An 18,693-nucleotide genomic window follows, 5' to 3' on the forward strand; every position below is an offset into this window, starting at 1 on the left:
TTTTTTGTCCCCTTTTTTTTTTTTTTTTTTTTTTAGCAATGAAAATGAATTTTAAGATTTATTGTAAAAAAATATTTCCTTTTAATTGACAATTTTCATTTAAAACAAAGCCAAACGAACACCCAAAGATAGATGATTTTCTCGAACTTTTTTTTTTTTTTTTTTTTTGGATTTTGGCATTGGAAACAAATTTCATTCTCAATACCAATAAATTATATCCCTTTAATTGACAATTTTCATATAAAACAAAATCAAATGGACATCCAAAAACACTTTCATTTAAACATTTTACATGTGAAAAATTATACCAATCAAACACAATAATTTACATTTTCCAGGAAAATATTTTCCCATCAATTCAATTCCCTGAAATTCATTTTCTTTCCACCCAAATTCCACTTCTGCAATCAAACAGACCTTTAAGGTTTTCAATTTTTGTTCATTATAGCACTTATATCCCCAACTTATTTTCATCGCATTTTTATCTCCAACCTTCTATTAATCAGTACATCTTATCTCTAAATTCAGTGGTCTTAAAATAATCAATTTTTGCTACATTGAAGAAAGAATCAATTGTGGAAAGAATCAGTCAAGTGTTTGACAAACTTTTGTTTTAAAATTGTTGTACATTTCAAAATTAGCATATAGAACATATGTACTTAAATACTCGACCTTATTTTTTCATGCATAGTACCTAATATTCTCAGTTGTGTCTAATTATTACAGATTCTAAGGTGAATTCATCTTCTTGCAATGGAGAGCTAAAAAAAAATAAAAAATCCTATACTGACTTGTCTCGTGATGTTTTAAAAAATAAGTCTTAGCATGACATAGCTTGTCATTAAAATGCTCTAATGCAATCGCAATAAAATCAGAGGACAATTCTTATGCCCTATTTATTGATGGTAAACGCCTACCACATAATAAATGTTAAAAGCATTTTTGTTAAAAATAAAAATAAAAATAAAAATACTATCAAAATGAAGATATCCAGCTCGAAATAACCATTGCTCTTGGAATGGTTTCTTGCCAATGATTTAGTTTTTAGAGTTGATATACCATTGAATGGATATATCTGATGTTACACTGACTTCAAAGAATTGGAACCTTGTTCAAGAGGATGCTTCTGGGCGAGCAATAGCTTTGTTCTCTCAAGAACACCGAAGAAAATAGAACCACCAATACCTATCCATAATACTCTCGGCCCCATTCCCTGCAACACAACAGTCTAAAACGATCAGATATCATGGAGTTGGATACAAGCCTAACAAAGTATCAGAAAATGAATAGATGAATATTCATGCCAAATATTTGTCAATTTTCAGGCTCTGTCATATGAACAAAATGAGGAAGTTGCAAGCAGCCGTATCCGTACCGACGGAGATAAAGTGGAATAATTGTAAAAGTGACTAATCAATTTAGAAGAATTGAACATACTAAGCACAATATGTAGAACAGAAAGGGTACACCTTAAAAAAGACAGAGGAACCTTCTTCTCTTGCGATAGTACTAACACAATGTAAAATACCCTTGTACTGCATTGCTGATCCCTGCAGGTGAAATGGATGGACAATACATAAGACTTCTTATGTAGAATATTATGCAGCAAAGATAGGAATGAACTCCATATCAACTGCACCTGAACCATCAATCGAGTTTTTATCACATCAAGAGGAGTTGTTATAGCGCCAGTGATAGCACCTACAAGTAGAAATTGGTTTAATCATACATGATTTTCTGATTAATTATAGTTTATATGACAAGTGGAGAGAAGAGTGAAGTTTCTCCACATATTTTTGCAGCATTGTGTATCTGAAATAAGCTACCACAGCCATAACCAGTGAATCGCAATAATAAGAACACTTGTTCTGTTCTTTACGATTGTAAAGGCATATAATGTTCACTCGTTATCTAACAAGCAAAGATCTCTTAACTGCAGTAGACTGTCTTCAACTGCCGCTTACATTTTACAGCATCAATCATCAGTCGTGTGAAACCATAATAGAAAAGCCAAGGACAAGAAACTTATATGAATCTGAAAATCATCAAAAAGCTATTTACCTGCAAAAGCACCAATCATTGCATTTTCAGGGTCACTCAAATCCCTTCTTGCCTGCAGCACAAATGTTAGTAGACTTTTACTGCACAATCTAAGAAATATGGCTAATGCATGAAACAGCAAAAGTGTTCGTAAGGTTTTTTTAATCTTTTCACAATACAATTTCTTTGATCATCCATTACACTGTAGATGCAAAATTTCATACTTATAGTATCAGCTTGTGACAGAGTCATGGGATGCAGGCGCAAGAGCAGAGAAATGCATAGATGGGGTTCAAGCAAGCCTGCTAGCTCAAAAGTATTTTGAACTTTGTTTAGACTGGCTAGAATACTCAATTAACCGAGCTCGAGCTCGAGAGTTGGCTCATAGTGACATAATCCAGCACACTGCTTTAATCAATCACTAATTACAAAATCGAATGAATTGTTTCTAACTCAAATATTCCATCATTTATACAAGGGTTATGCAACAGGTACACCTTGATGTACATAATGGCCACGTGGCATTTCATCATAGACAGGTGGAAAAATAGCTTTTTCCATTAACTAATGATGAAATGCCACTTGGGCATAATGTACATGTAGAATAATCCTTTATGCAAATACAATCAGTAAATTCAACTTTTTGTTATTTGTGTTAGGTAGAAACCAAAGATTCAGTCCTCAGATGCAACCGAACTTCATTATTTTATACTTGAACCAAGCTTAAGCTCTATCCCCTATATTTCTTTAGCACAGAATTTTTCCAAGCATACAGATCTGCTCAGCTGAGCTCCACTTGTTGGCGCTGAGCGGAATAATCATCATGCACATTAAAATAACAAGTGGTTTTCACTTTTGGGGCACAAAAATAGCAGTAGTTCAACTTCATTGCCTTGTTGACTAATTAAAGAAAAATAACATCTTGCTACCTTCATTTTCAAGGTGAACACTTGTACTATTACGGGACATTTGCTTCACAAGATATATATATATATATGTACATTCTAGTGATCGAAAATAATACTCCAAAGCTTTCGTATGTTCTCCATTACTTGTATGGATAAGACCTATATTATAGAGTATATAACTTTGATCATAGGGATCAATTTTTCAGGTGGGCCCCACCCATGTGAGTGGGGGACACCATTATGTACAAATTTTTATGTACACATAGCATACTCCATATATATATATATATATATTTGATGTATGCTTTAATTAATTATTAATTATGGAGATTCTCTTGAGCGAAAAGAATCAACTAAAAAACCCTTTGCAATTAAACACAGTAATGGAGAAAAATAACCATGTTCTTTCAGTGATAACCAACTTACTGATAGTCTATAGCCAATTCGAAGCTGCTCATATATGCAGAACTGAATTGCATCGAAGGGCAAGTCTCGCAATAGGAAGGATCCATATCCCTATGATTTCATGTAAAAAAGTTAAGAAACACATGATATAAAACCTTCAAAAGATAGAAATAAACTAAAAAACTTCCAGTTGACCAGATGAGTCCATAATATGCTATCAGTGCATTTCTACGAAGAAGGCTCAAGCCTTAAATATGATGGCCTCTTAGAACAAAAATTTAGCCTTGATAAATTGGTTAAAGGAGGTAGCATTGCATACTGCATAAAGGCCTTTAATACCCTCCTTAGCAATGATAAGACGAACAGCATCGGGGGCAGAGGCAAATTGTCCTGTCTGCATCCTCTGCTTAACAACCTGTAGGGGATATACATCATGAGCTTGAGGAATAACGTAAAAAGATAACACTAAGGGAACAAAGGTAATTACTTCAGTAGGAACTCGAACTATGGAAGAAGCAGCCCCTCCAACAGCACCTGCAGTCTAAGTGAAGTACAAAACCTGTTAAAATTACGACGACAACAACAATAATAATAAGAATCAGTTAACTGTATCACAACCCTGGTAGACAACTTTCTATTTTAATCCCATGGTCAAAGAAAAAATATTGCTAAACTGGAGTTAAAAGTAATAGGAGTTTATAGCCAGATTATCAACCTAGGAGTTCAATATAACTAGACAATTCAAGCAACTTAATGCCAAGTGAACCTTGCCGTATAGAAGGAAGGAGTAGAACACGAAAAAATTCAAATAAAGATTATTTTGCTAGGATGATAGCCGTAGAACTAATTATCATCTTCAAGCCAACCTCCAAGATAGAGATTTCATGCTTCCAAAGATGAGTCCCAACAAAAAATTTTTGTGTTTTAGTACATGCAATTTTGCATCATTTACCAGATGAGCTAAGGCAGAGAAGTTCTCAGGAAGGCTCTTCAGCAACTTCTGCTTGGCAGGTTCATATACACCAACAAATATTGCCGATGCCCTGCAAACAATTAAAGTTCAACTAGAATAAATTGAAAGTTCTTTCTATCCTCAGTTTCCGGAAGAAGTAATTTAGAAACATCTGGATGTAACCAAAAACCACAAAAACTAAATTCTAGTTGCTCTTTATAATTTTCCTAGTGCAGTAATATAAGTCTGATACTATCAGAATACGTAGTGGCTAATATTCCAATCACTTTCAACAGATTACTTAAGTGCACCATAAACTTGATTCCCTGCGGACCATATTTCAAAGACATTCCACCCGAACACTTCTTCAATTTACAACATATAGGCCAACCATTTCAAAACTTTAAATTAAATTTTCAAAAAGTTATAGAACATCACCACCACTACTACCCATGACAACAAACTAAGCCCATGCTCAATAAATTCGGATTCAGCTACACGAATTTTTTTGCCACTGTGTTCGGTTCAAAACACTAAAAACGCAAATAAAAACAAACAAGGGAAAATGCTCTAAAAAAGGAATGTTTTATTCGACTATTCAACATAAGGACCATACTTTCAGCGTTGGATGTGTGAACTGCACATTTTCCCCCCTCAACTGCAAAAGTTTAAACAATATAGGTGTATTTCAGGAAGTTCACACATGAATTAGGTCGCCCTACTATGTCCTCTAATATAAAAGGTATTACGATGAGCCTCTTTTAATCATTTAGAACAGAAAAATGTGGTTATTCCTCCACCCATTGAAAAATGTAAATAGTGCAGAAAACAACAAAAGCAGTTATTTCCATTTTCCATATGAGCCTACATTTTTATAAAGGCACTTATTCACAAAAATCCGAATAAACATGTTATTGGGGGTCTTTTTTGGGGAAATAACGCTACCAAACTCCCAAACGAGATCTTATTGTTATACTCCACCTTTTCTTGCAAATTAAACAAGTGCGATTAATCTGACTTTAAATAAACGTACATGTTTTATTGCTTATTGTTTTAGTGGTGCACCAATTTAATGCTCTTTCTTAAGAAACTCCTTATAAATGGTTGTTCGTCGTCCAACTCCTCGATTGCCCGTGCTCTCTCCATGGTCCCACATTCTAGATCACAACCTAGACTTCTTGAAGACAAAGATAATTGAACAATGCAACAGCCTGTACTACATTGGTAACACTGCTTTTAGAGGATTTTATCTTCATTCTTATATTAGTCTTTAAATATCCATCTGGTGTCTTCTAATATCCTTAACAACTAGTATCATATATAGAAAACAAAAGTCAAAGCAATGATTCAACAATATCTCGAGTTGCTAGTTTGTGGAAGCATTATGAAGCACAAAGTCAATGCCAGAGGCCTTGTTGAATATGTATTTCGCTTCTTATGGTGAAGTACGCTATGGAATTTAATCTCAACAGCATACCAAGTCTCAATGGGCAGGCAGTTTAGTTTACCTAACAGGAAAACTGGATAGAATTCACAAGTCAATCAATGCGTATCAAAGTTCATGAAGCAATAATATTTAAGAAAAACTTACGGTAAAACACCCACAAGATTTCCAGACAATCCAGAGTAAAGACCCTTCAATATAATTTCTCCCCCACCACGAACTGCCTAACAAGGGACCATGAAACAGTTCTTTATGAACACTCTAATTCATAACATAATAATTGTTAATACATAATGAAAGCAGTTTCACATAATGCTAGAGCATTCATTATTGCTGGATATAAATAACATAGTTTTGTTGAGTGCAGCATCAAATTAAAAGTTCAAACCTTCATCAATATTCAAAAGTGATAGGACAGGGGAAAGCTGGATAATGTGCTAACGCAACAAACTATAGAAACAGTTTCAAAAATAGCAATACCAAAGATTCAGAAGATGCAGTTTGATGTTACATAAACAAAATTCCATGACAACTATTGTAGTGGATGGTATGCAGGTCTGCTTCTAAGTGGACAAGAAGTTATACGTGATGATTTATCTAGGATTACAAGATGGAAACAGAAAACCATGGAAGAAAAAAAACAAAAAAAAAAAAATCATTCACAGAAAAGAACCTGCTTGAAGTCGAGTTTTAATTGTATCAATTGGGTATAAAACAGTTTCCACCACGACACCAGCAGCAGCTCCAGCAACAGCACCATCTACAAGAGCCAGAACAAAATCTTTAAGGACAGAGGAAGGCAAAGGTTTGCTTCCAAATTAGGTTAGCAAGACAAAATTTATACTTAAACAAAGTGTATGAAATGGTTGTAAGAATTCAAGCCATGAAGACAAAGATACGTTGCTTGTATTCTCCTTGTAAAAGGTGTAACTCATTCATTCAGTTTTCAAAGCATTAATAAACGTGAGCGGTGAATCGATATAATATAAGAAAGTGGCATCAGCAATATATGTCAGTCTTCAAAAGTCCAATAATTAGATATGCAATAAACACAATATGTCTCGCTAATCCCATATTATATATTGCTATTATCGTCTAAAGGTGCCAGGGATTTCCTAAAAGCACTTTAAACAAACTCTATGCACAAAACTTGCTATAATTCACACTTTTGCTAATAGGAAAGAAAACATTCAATACAAATAATTCTGATGGCTGTATAATATGTTGTCCATGTTATTATACTTGTGGTTGGTCAAGCCATGACGAGTCCAGTAAAACATTGTCATTAAACATAAAGAGGGAAAGAGATGTAGGCTAACCAAGAAGCCATCTCGAACATAATTTACTATTGAAATATGATGATACTTATGTTTGTGAATGGTATGCTCATTAGTATAGGTGATGTAACCCAGCAGCACATACTTGGTAGTAATACATGTTCTCTGAGCGCATTCCTAGTATATATGAGCGTAGCTCCTTATTGTTTCATACTCACCCGGCACCCTTTCTTCCTAAATACAAGAAAAATATATATCCCTCTATCTAGAAAATCTCAAATCACAAAGAAAATGGAACTCCAACAATTAAGTAAACCCCAGCTGGCCATCTAGGCCTACCAAATCCGTAGCATTGTCAAAATCTGCTAAAATAGGGAGCATGGCAGCAGTTTTCTATCCGTTTTCATATATTTATAGCTAGTTCTATACTTTTCCTAATATTTTCTGGTCTTTAGTTTCCTTTTAAATCGTAGTATGAAATGCGTTAACAAACTGCAAAAATTAAATGCCAAAGGTTGGTGATAAGTTATTTGTTGAAATAAAAGTTTCTTGTTCACATAAGCCCTTCGAGTTTCGTCGTGTTTTTATATATCCTATCTCTTTTTGGATCGATGTTAGCTAACGAAAAATGGTCACATTGATATTCATTAGACCAGGGTATCAGAGTAGAAGGAAATGTATTGCCTTTCTTTTATGATATCATTTGCACTCTTTTGGCAGACAAGCATTGAAGCAGCAAAGTTTCTTTAGAGCATTTGAAAACAATAGTTTTAACAAATGGCTTAAATACGAGTGAAGAATAATATTATAGCATACCATATAACAGGCGCAAAAAATCAAACGGCTTCTGTTGTACGCTCAATGATGCAACATTCATGTTTGCCTTGTCTGGGGAACTGATGTTGTACCTCAGTGCATCTGCTTCAAGATCATTTATTCTAAGAAAAAGTAATTAAAGAAATATCTCATTCAATTGATTTAATTACTATCTAATTGTTTTCCTTCAGCTGATTAAAATGGAAAGAAAAGAAACCAAGAATGAAGTAGGACAATGATGGTAAATGACAATGCATAATACACACCACATAGGAATAATCTAAATGCTATTTCTCAGAGGACCTAGTCTCTTTCCTTCTAACGTTTTGTATTGGTTTTCGTTAGTTATTTCATTCATATGTTATAAGTGATAACGCGACCAATGGCCCTAAAGTAGTAAGGCGAGCTAAATAAAGTTGTCATTGACATGATAGAGTATGTGGTTAATCACCAATTTTTCGTTTAGGCTCTGTTTTGGAGTGAAAACAATTCTGCAAAAGCTTTCACCTGAATTGCAAAATGTACAAAGAAATCAAATTACTAACATAATTAGTGGTAAAATTCCATATTTATTTTTTTGGGAAAAAGATTTAAATTTGATTTTATTAAAATTGGAGAGATAAAAGGAAGCAAATTCAGGTTTCTTCTTTTCCTTTTTCCCTTCCCCCTTAGAATTCCTAAATCTGATAGCAACCTTAAGCTTTAGATATAGAGAAACAGATATGAATTAACAACACGATCCCAGATGTTCATCAAAACTGACCCAAAAACCAGAAGCCCGAAATGTTTTAGTACAATTTCTCAAATTCAGGCTTTGAACACAGAAAATCAGAAGGCAGCGCATCCACATCTTTATACACTTCACTAAATCAGTTCAATATAGAATGTAGCAAATGCAAATTATACACAGTGCCACAGTGAGAATACAATTTTTAAGGACATTGATGCCAATATTGGACTAATAGACAGCAGTTTTGAAAACCCTTATACTTTTAATTGATAAGTTCATATTACTTTAGTGCAAACTTGCAACCCAAACTTTCTGTCCAATTTAATTCACAATGCTTTCAACTTTCACTTGACATAATACAATGACTTAAATTCATTCATAACTGAATGATGAATGATGAATGAACTGCGAGCTTAAAATACAAACATTCAACTGGGTGTTTAATATTTTCCATGAATTGAACTAAATACGGAAATTTTAGTGATAAAATTACTACAAAAGAAATTCAGAGAATAGATTAAAAGCTAAAATTAACAGATAAACTAATAGTATTTCAAAAATCAAACTGATTGCGAAGCATTTACCGGCAGAATCTCTCTTGGCGTCAACAGACATTTCTTCAGCTACAGAAGTGAAAGGAAAACTGATACCGATTCTGCTTTCCAAAGAGGAAAGTGACTTTGCTTTTAATTCCGAGTTGTTGAAAGCTGAAAATTTTGAAAGGGCATAAATGTAATTTAATTCAACTTCATCTCATTTGTGTTTTGCAGCTCCAGTAATATTAGTGTAAATTTCAATCTAAGTCCCAACTTTCCGTTTTGTATTAATTTCATCCTCATTTAATTTTTATCCATCCTCATGATGTCCCAAAATTTCGTCACGTAGAATAATTCTTTCATTTAGTAGCACGTATCATCCTCATTAGTGATTTCCATTCATTTTTGCCGTTAATATCACATTAAAAGAAGCTTTACCCTCTAATTAAATAAACTAAAAAAAAAAAATAAAACAATAATCAACAGACAAAAAAATAATAAAAATAATAATAATGAAAATGAAAATCTTCTTGTTCAATCTACCTTTGTCGAATCAAAATCCCATCACTTATCGTCTCAACCACTAAAATACAGTTATCTTCCTCATCGCCAACTCCACCACAAACCTCCACAAGACCACAACCTATCATCGTTGCCTAATTCTCCACCACTTAAGGCCACAATTCGACAAACAAATATTTATTTTTTCCTTTTGCAATTAAATACATCTTTTATTATTTAATTAGGTCTCATTTGGTAGGGATTTTTTGCCCCAAAAAATTAATTTTTTGACCGTTATTTTACTATTCAAGCCGTAATTTTTGACTTTTTATCTTACATGTGGACCCCACTTTTCTTCTAACGATCAAAAAATTAATTATCAAAATCCCTACCAAACGAGCCCTTAATAATGTCACTATAGTGTCTCAAGAACAAATGCAAAACACAAAAAATTATGCATACCATTAGTCTTTCATTTTTTGTTTCAAGTGTTAATATTTTTTCCCATTACAAAAAAGGGGAGTGTTAAATGTTTTCATCAATTAGTCAATTATAGTCTATAGTAATTGAAAAATGCCCTCTCATACTTTAGTTTTTACCTCTTTAACTAGGTTTAATTATGATTTTCTTATAATTTAAAGTGAATGTCAAACATTATTTTTAACAACAAATTCATAATTACTAACATTAATCACACATATAGTAGGATTAATTGATTTTTTTCATTTTTTTTTTAATTTCTAGTTTCCTTGCAGATACGAGTGTGGCCTTCTGAAAGCATGTTTGACAAAATTTATAATTGCTTATAAACTGATTATACTCTATTTTTTATCTATATATTTCGTAAAATCATTGCATTCATTTATATTTAATAACTTACATTTATAAGTCCTAGAGCTTCTAATTTAATAAAAGCATTCCTAAACTTGAAATGATTCAATTGGAATATCCAAAGTCGATGATCCAATTATCTTGTCTAGTAGTGCTTTGTATATCAAAAACGATAATTTTTTGAGATTTGATTAGTTGTTATTAATTTCACATCAATCTTTTGACTATGTTGGATGAGTACGTGTTACTAGCTGAACCTACTGGTTAGGCCTAGTTGTATGGACGTCGAGATGTTCATCACTTCATATAGAAATGTGAGATGATCTAGGCATTGATTTTTATTTTTATTTCTTTAAACATGCGGCTTTGGTTTAAAAAATTGTCAAGGCTTGGATCAACTAAGAAATTTTAGTAAGTTTTAATTTTCATAAAATAAGAGCACCAGTGCTCTAGTACTAGAATAGTATCCTGCCACAGTACAGACCCGAGTTCGTTTCCCGACTGGTGCTATTGTGTATACGTGTTTTTTTTATCATTTTTATTTATTTGGAAAAATATTTAAATTTAACAGAAATTATAGGATCGTATAAAAAGTGAATCAAAGATATTAACACATTTGAAAGAGTCCCCATTTAATTTAAGTCTATAAGTGTTCTTTTTCATTTTTATTTGGAAAAATATTTAATTCTAATAGAAATTACAGGATAGTGTTAAAATTGAAATCCAAGATAACCCTATTTCATCGTCACCCTCTTCCTGAGGTATTAAATAATCTCTCTCTCTCTCACACACACACCCCTCCTTCCCTTAACGCCTCACCGATTTTTATTTATTTGGAAAAATATTTAACTTTAACAGAAATTATAGAATTGTATAAAAATGGAATCAGAGATATTAGCACGTTTGAAAGAGTCCCCATTTAATTTAAGTTTGTAAGCGTTCCCTTTCATTTTTATTTGGAAAAATATTTAATTCTAATAGAAATTATAGGATTGTGTAAAAATTGAAATCGAATATAACCCTATTCCATCGTCACCCTCCTCTTGAAGTATTAAATAAAGAATCTTAGACAACCCCCTCCTCCTTCCCTTAGCGCCTCACTAATGATGATGCTCACAACCAAAGGATGCACGGAGTGAAGTTGCCTGTGACGCTACTCCTTTCTTTAGTAAAGATGAAAGAGAAAAATACAGAGTTGAGGGACCCATTATCCTCCTAACAGTCACTACCGAGTTCACAGTAGCGATTTTATCAACAATGGAATCAATGGTTTTGGTCTTGGAATTCATCTACCGGCATCGAAGGGAGTTTTGTGTGTCACCAACCAAGGAGTGCCTAGTAGGATGTCGTGGGAGCCTACTATTTCTGCATTCTTTCTAGATTCAAACAAAATCACAAATAAAAGAGATTCATAGGTTTGATATACTACGGTAGAAGATCGAAAAGAATCTGGCTTCACTCTCTCAATGATGATTTGATCTCCTTCTCTGATCTTGCTTGGATGTCATCATCACACGACCATTAGTTCAAGATCATGGTGGATCCAAAAAGGAACGGTCCATTTCCAATAGAATGGCAAAGTTCAAAGATCTAATGCAATTTGGTCCTTAGGCAGGCTTGTCTCCCTTACAGATACGAGGGCTCCTGACGAGGACCTAATTCCTATCAAAGTCCAAGTTTTAGTTAGACCAAGTATGACGCAAAGCCAAAAGTGGTTTATCCAGGCAGCCTTTTGAATGGAAAGTTACCCTATTATAAGTAAGCTATAAGGCTTGGAGTTCCCAATGCGTCTATCCTCACAACACGTTTGAGTCTCCATTCGATTTTAAATATTTTTAATGGTAAAACATATGCAGCTGTTATCATCAAACTTAACCACTTAGAGCACCTGAGTCCTCATTTAATTTTATTTTCAGATCCCAAGCATGCAATTTAGGTGCATTTTGGTTCCTACTTAATGGAAACCGTCAAATATTCCGTCAAATGTTCACCTGTTCTTCCCGCATGCACTCATATCAAGGTAATTTTCATCACCTAATCGAATCCGAAATAAATATCGGAGCATTTAGGTTTCCCCCCATATTCGAGTACTTAGGAAGAAATCACGAAAACAATGAATAAACTAAAGCATAACATACAAGAGCTTCATTCAATTTTGGAGTCGACAGTTTCAAAAGGTACAGTAGAATATACTTCAGCAACATTACTATGGCTGCTTTCATCAGAGAGTTCGTGAAAACTAACTTCTGCATCCTCATTTGATTCGGATGAATTAACTTCAGCTTCCTTATCGGCCTTATTTAAATCTGCATTATCAGTTTCTTCAAGATACTTGGCTCTAACTTTAACGCGCTTACCTTTAAAGTATCGATATTCCCATTTTGGCAGTGGGTATTTCTTCTTCAGTTTTTGGCATTTGTCCATCATACCCAGCTTCTCAAATACATCTCCAACCATTGAAACAATCGACATCGTCGGTCGGATTCCAAGCTCCTCCATGTCAGCAAATGTCTGTAAATAATTTCAATAATCGCTATATTCAACAAAATTTGACAGAAAAATTTAAAGCACTTGCAATATAAGATGACCTCTTTGAACTTAAATTAAATTAGAAAACTTCAAATTGCACTAAATGGTGAAACAAGGGGAATAAAATAGTACGCCTACAATGAAGACACGTTTATAATTCTGATAATGCTACTACAACAACAAACTACGCACTATTCTTGATAAATTTGGAGTTGGCTACATGAAAATTGGAACTTTTTCCGAGCAACAACATTGCCTATTAGTTTCTCCAACATTAATGGATGAGGTGACAGATTCGACAATATTTAAAATACTACAATCCTTGAGTTTGCAATGCACAGTCTCACCTTATAATAGTAAAATTAGGGGTGATATTACTGAATGTGATGGAGTGCTATTCGCCTTGTCCAAAAATAGGTGTATTGAAGCTGACGCACTAGTATTATGCTAAATACAATTGAATTTCTAGAAGGCATAATCGATTCGCAACATATCTACAAAGAGGAGGGATGCAGTGTGCTTAATAATATACTTACCATTTTGCAAGTACAGACAATTCATCAACTAGAATGATTTAAAGAGCAGCAGGTAATGAAATGAGAGAGAAGCAGAAAGTTCCTCAGAACTTAGAACCAGACAAGAAATAAAAATCTATTTACTGATGGATGAGGCAAAAGAGAGAGAATACCTCAAACATCTTTTCATGCATTTCCCTGTGATAATAAATTGAAATCATTTTTTCAAAGAAAATACGAGGCATGCTTTCCAAATTCTGTGAAAATAACTTCTTCCAGAGCTCTTCAGCTTCGTCAAGCCTTCCATCCTCTGCCAAAGCATTTAGCAAACTGAAATAGCTTCCCATTGTTTTCCCTTGACCTTTGCTCAACATCCACTTTGTCACCTGTACTAAAATTTGTAGTTTAAATCACACTTGTGCCTATTAGATTTCCCAGCCACAGAGAAGAATACTATCAGAAGCATACCTGAATTATCCTCTTCCACTCTTTTTCATTCTCAAGGGTTTTTAAAGCTTTCTTCACTGTTATTAATGGAAATTCTACTTCCCATGCAATGAAAGAATCAAGCGCCCCATATACTTCCTCTTTAACATTTGATAATCCTCTAATCTACAAAACATGATGGTTCTCATTTCTTACCATTAAGTGCTTGCTCACAAGGAAACGATTGTAAAACAGAAGAAACGGCATGATAAAGCCTCAAACACAATATCAATACTTGATAAATCAGATACTTGTTTCCACTGCAGACCAAAAGTTAAGGAAATGGACTTACACATTCAACAAGCTTCAAGGACTTCGAAATGGTACCTATCTTTTTATTGGTTTTCCACACCCGTGGATACCTTGGTCTAGGACCTTTAGCAGCACAAACCTGAGAAAATGTAACTAATATGCTGAGAGAAAACTCCAAAAATGAAATTAAAGGGAAAATAACATGCACATAAGCACGTAGGCAAGGAAGGGGAGAGGAGAGGGGAGGAGGATGAGGAGATGAATTAACAGATATGAACTTTATGTCAAATTAAGAAACTAAAAGTCCACGTGGGAACCTTAAAAGAATACTACAACGAAGAAATCAGAACTTGCCAAAGAGCAAAGACTTTATGCTAACTACCCTAAGCAGAGATTGGGTCACAGTTGACATCCAATAGATCTTTAGATACTTTCTTCCTCGAAATCTGTTTGCCCTTCTTTGTGTTTGTTTCTGTCTTACTTAATGCAATTCTTCAATCTCTTAATCCCACACCACTGACTAATGTTGGAGTTTTCCTTCTTATGGTCCATTTCTTTTCTTACCGAATCTCCGCATCTTCTAAATGTTAATAAACAATCTCATTAACGGTCCTCATCTACTGCCATGAATTAATCCTAAAAATTCCAAAAATCTTACCACATTTTCCATCCCAATTTCAGAGTGTCATTTTTCTCCAATTTTTTGTATCAAGAATAGACAGAAATACCCCCTTTTAATTGAAAACAGTAAGCTGTTTAACTTGCATGGTTCTCGACTTATTTATCCCAAAAAAATTCTGAACCATTTCAACACTCATTTTTTAATCCTATATCTCGTGGCTTCCTTGTCCTCAGAGATTAATCTTTGTAAAGTCTTTAAAATTGGTCCTACCCCCAACCCGAACTCACCATGAATACCAAATCTGTCTGCCCAAAAAGCAGATAAAAGGGCTTTCCCCCAAAGAAGGAGAAAAAAATGGAATTTCCATTTTTTCCCCTTCTGGTCTCTGAATGAAAATACAAATCAAATCCAGATCGAATTTTAAAGAGCCCAGCAATAGAATTTATTTGTTGTTCGAAAGTTACGTGCCTAATAGCAGTTTCTGAACAATCGCATGTTTTTTGAAAACCACTCAAGTTTCCAGAAAATCTTAGAGAACCAGAAATACAAATGAATCAAATCCTTAATTTACCAAAATTACTCCAATGTAAAATATTAAAACACCATACTATTCACATTGAATTTTGGGATAAAGACCCATAAATTCCTAACTTGTTAGGAAAATAAAAGAGAAAATAAATTTGTTTTATGAACATAAAACCTTACCACAATATTCCGATTAATGTTCCTGAAAATTTCAACAGATTCCAATTTTTCAGTGAAAATTGCTGGAGAGTATCTCAAACTAAGCATCCTGAGAAATTAAAAAAAAAAAAAAACAAACAATAATTTTATTAAAGTAAAGTTTATAATCAAACGTTCAGAATTAGAATTCCAAAATACAAAAACAGATTAAATATCCTAGGTAGAAAACGAGTAAAAGTTTTGAACATTATTAACAAAGAAAATTGATTTGGCAGCTTGTTTCCGAAATATTCATTAGTGGTTGTGATCCGAAATATTCATTAGTGGTAGTAACACAAATTCATTGAGAAAAGAGAAATCTGAGAGCAAAACTAATGAGTTACAAATACTTACGGATAACACAGCTCGAGCTCTTTGAAAGTTGAAACAAACATTCAATACAAAATTTCTATTCCCTGCTAATACACACTTTGTTCTTGAGAAATATCAGATTATTTGCCACCGCCTGATTTGCTGGACGGGATGGGCTTTTATAGATTTTAGGCCTAAAAGAACTGGACTAAACAAAGTTAGCCCAAATTCAATATGGTACCAAGGTCCATTTACCCAACATATATTTGATAGTAAAAAAATATTATTTCTAATCAAAATTAAAATTTACCAATTTTCAAAATATTGAATATATATAGCCACTCTTTGGTGCACATTTTCGATTATTTTAGAAAATCTCAGACCGTTGCACCGTACCATGATGTAGTTATTTGGGACCTGGCGTGCTGACTTTCACTGTGCAACATTAAAGATTTTCTTGCCATTTTTCACTTCTGTCCTTGCCCATTTGCAGAGTTTGAAGGTGAATTTGTGGATGATTGGGTTGTTCGTAGGTCGGGGGTAAAAAAGGCAAAAGAAAAGAATAGCCTCTTGTCACGTTGTGTCAGGATGAAGGACGGACCACTGTGCGTTTGTCAGTTCAAACGGTCCAAATATTTCTACAAATGAAATAATAATGTGCTCCAAACAGGGGCACTATATTTTCAGATAAGTTTTGATAGGAAGACAATATGACTTTTCAGTAAAAAAAAAAAAAAAAAAAAAAAGTAACTGAATGTTAGTATTTTCAACTATTGTACGTCTTTCAATATTTTTCAAATTATATTTTTTGCTAGACATCACTATTGTCCTATTTGATATGAACGATTAGAATTGAAAAAAGAGATTTTATTTTTTTTCCTTTCTTTCATATATATACATATTTTATTTAGAGAGAATTCTTGTCATGAATTAACGCAATGTTTAATTCTTTTCTTAATGGAAAATGACAAGTTTAAATAGCTATGTGATACTTATCGTTTGAGCTTTCATAATATTACTATCATTCTAGATATAAAAAGGATTTTTTGTGGATTATATCCGAAGTTTCTTCTTCTTCATTTTTTTTTAAATTGGAAATAATTTTCTATTTCATGACATTTAAACAACAATGCTTAGAAGATTGTTTTTTTCTCCCAACATTATTTAAACCAAATATACCTATAAATTTAGAGATTTAATCGTGAAAAAAAAAATTAAAAGAAAAATAATTTTCTAAATTATTTAAATTATAATTATATTTTTAGCTTATAGTAATTTGGTTATATTATTACTTATAATTTCAACCATATATGAATTGTTAAATTAATAACATGCGACATAAGTTAAATCAACTCTTCAAAATGCAAGTTTTCTTTAAATCAATAAAAGGAAAATAAAACTACGAACCTAAGTTCTTCTTGCTTATATAGTTGCATAGAGAGTTACTATGAATGAAATGTAGCACTTTTTTTTTTTTTTTCTAATATAACAAATTATAAACTAAAGATAGATTTTTCAAAGAGAGTGAAAAACTTGTAACTTGCAAATAAAGAAACAAAAGAATTCAAATCATTGTGTAACTTCAATAGAAAACTACTGATTATCACTAAAATGCCTTCAAAAGATAATATATTACAATAAACGACATGCAAAAATGGAAGAGAAGATAAGAATGTAAATCAAAGACATTGACAAACTAACCATTTCATGTACAAGCTCAATCACTGTGCATTAAAGAATCAAAAGAATGCATCACTAGGAAATGATCCCAGGAGCTCCACAAGTCATGGATGCTCGCTCATATCTTCGTCCTCCTCTGAATGTCATAGGGAATGTTCTCGCTTGCAGGATCTCCCTCATTTTCCACAGGTTAGCATTCCCAAGGCTGCTGAAAAGATCCATACTGTATCAGTAAAGTATCCGGTGCGACACAAACTTTGCGAAGAGAAATTAAGTAACGGTGATATGCAATGCCAATGAAGACGTGCATTAAGTTTTGGGGTTTGATGCTAAATGATCATCGGCTACACATGGAAATCAGTAACTAGAGAATATAAGGAATAACATTCTAGCTTAGTTTTTTCTTCTAATAGTGTCTAATGCTATCTAATCCACCTTATAAACATGCCATAAAATTTTTAACTGACGTCACATCATTCCGTAACTAAACTATAGGAGAAGGGAATATTTGCACGAATTTGGGAAATTGTAACACTATACTATGTAGGTACAGTACTCACCTATCCTGATCTTCCCTGAATCAAATCACTTCCAATTTCCATCCATTACAATGTCCTCTTCTTCAATTTCTGCATCAGTGAAAGTGAGTGCCCGCTGCAACTTCTTAGGAGAAAATACTTCAACTTCCACCATATAAGAGGCAGTCACAGGTCGATGATCAGATAGTTTAAGCTCACTTCTCCTATAGCTTAACAGCTTTATACCCTTCCCAAAAGAAAGAACGCGATCGCACCTGAAGAGAAGGTAGAAATGCAAGGTTGTGCAAGATATGATTACGAACTCACCAATTCGGTAAATTCAGGAAGTTACAAGACAGTGCTCACTAAAAGTTACATGAATAAAGAGATGAATTTTTACATGAAAGGTAAAAGACACAAAACATGTATCTTCATGGGAACTTTTGAGAATTACTCTTTTTTCCCAAAGTCCATGCCCATAGAAAAAGCCTCCCATATCTTCAAAAATTCATCATTTCTTTAACTACTAGAAAATACTATTATCTCTCGAAGAAGAAGACGATTCTCAGCCTCCACATATACACATACACCCATATTAATTTATGTACATAACAAA

General features: G+C 33.4%; 2 protein-coding genes and 1 long non-coding RNA gene across 7 annotated transcripts; all 3 read right to left on the bottom strand.

Moving 5' to 3' along the window:
* Positions 1–855: 855 nt before the first annotated feature.
* Positions 856–9,305, bottom strand: LOC111373058 (S-adenosylmethionine carrier 1, chloroplastic/mitochondrial-like). Of its 4 annotated transcripts, XM_022995529.1 has the most exons (13): positions 9,157–9,293; positions 8,294–8,349; positions 7,843–7,944; positions 6,423–6,509; positions 5,897–5,969; positions 4,306–4,396; positions 3,841–3,894; positions 3,673–3,768; positions 3,375–3,464; positions 2,062–2,113; positions 1,640–1,701; positions 1,470–1,550; positions 856–1,213 (listed from the first exon to the last, which is right to left on the bottom strand). In XM_022995529.1, the coding sequence occupies exons 3-13, from the start codon at positions 7,901–7,903 to the stop codon at positions 1,082–1,084; spliced, it is 879 nt and encodes a 292-aa protein (XP_022851297.1). In that variant the 5' UTR covers positions 7,904–7,944; positions 8,294–8,349; positions 9,157–9,293; the 3' UTR covers positions 856–1,081. The 4 variants fall into 4 exon arrangements, with proteins under 4 accessions (XP_022851297.1, XP_022851295.1, XP_022851296.1 ...); XM_022995527.1 differs by lacking the exon at positions 8,294–8,349 and having other exon boundaries at positions 9,157–9,305; XM_022995528.1 differs by lacking the exon at positions 8,294–8,349 and having other exon boundaries at positions 7,843–7,964.
* A 3,254-nt stretch (positions 9,306–12,559) lies between these two features.
* LOC111373059 (pentatricopeptide repeat-containing protein At4g21190) lies at positions 12,560–16,042 on the bottom strand. Its single transcript, XM_022995531.1, has 6 exons — positions 15,922–16,042; positions 15,550–15,637; positions 14,263–14,361; positions 13,953–14,096; positions 13,658–13,870; positions 12,560–12,951 (listed from the first exon to the last, which is right to left on the bottom strand). The coding sequence occupies exons 1-6, from the start codon at positions 15,960–15,962 to the stop codon at positions 12,586–12,588; spliced, it is 951 nt and encodes a 316-aa protein (XP_022851299.1). The 5' UTR covers positions 15,963–16,042; the 3' UTR covers positions 12,560–12,585.
* A 1,437-nt stretch (positions 16,043–17,479) lies between these two features.
* LOC111373060 lies at positions 17,480–18,687 on the bottom strand. Of its 2 annotated transcripts, none has more exons than XR_002698864.1 (2): positions 18,120–18,687; positions 17,480–17,764 (listed from the first exon to the last, which is right to left on the bottom strand). It is a non-coding gene; the product is annotated as an uncharacterized LOC111373060 (long non-coding RNA). The 2 variants fall into 2 exon arrangements; XR_002698863.1 differs by having other exon boundaries at positions 17,480–17,767.
* Positions 18,688–18,693: the final 6 nt, after the last annotated feature.

The sequence above is a fragment of the Olea europaea genome, unplaced genomic scaffold (genome assembly GCF_002742605.1).
Source record: "Olea europaea var. sylvestris unplaced genomic scaffold, O_europaea_v1 scaffold1066, whole genome shotgun sequence".
Lineage (NCBI taxonomy): Eukaryota > Viridiplantae > Streptophyta > Magnoliopsida > Lamiales > Oleaceae > Olea > Olea europaea.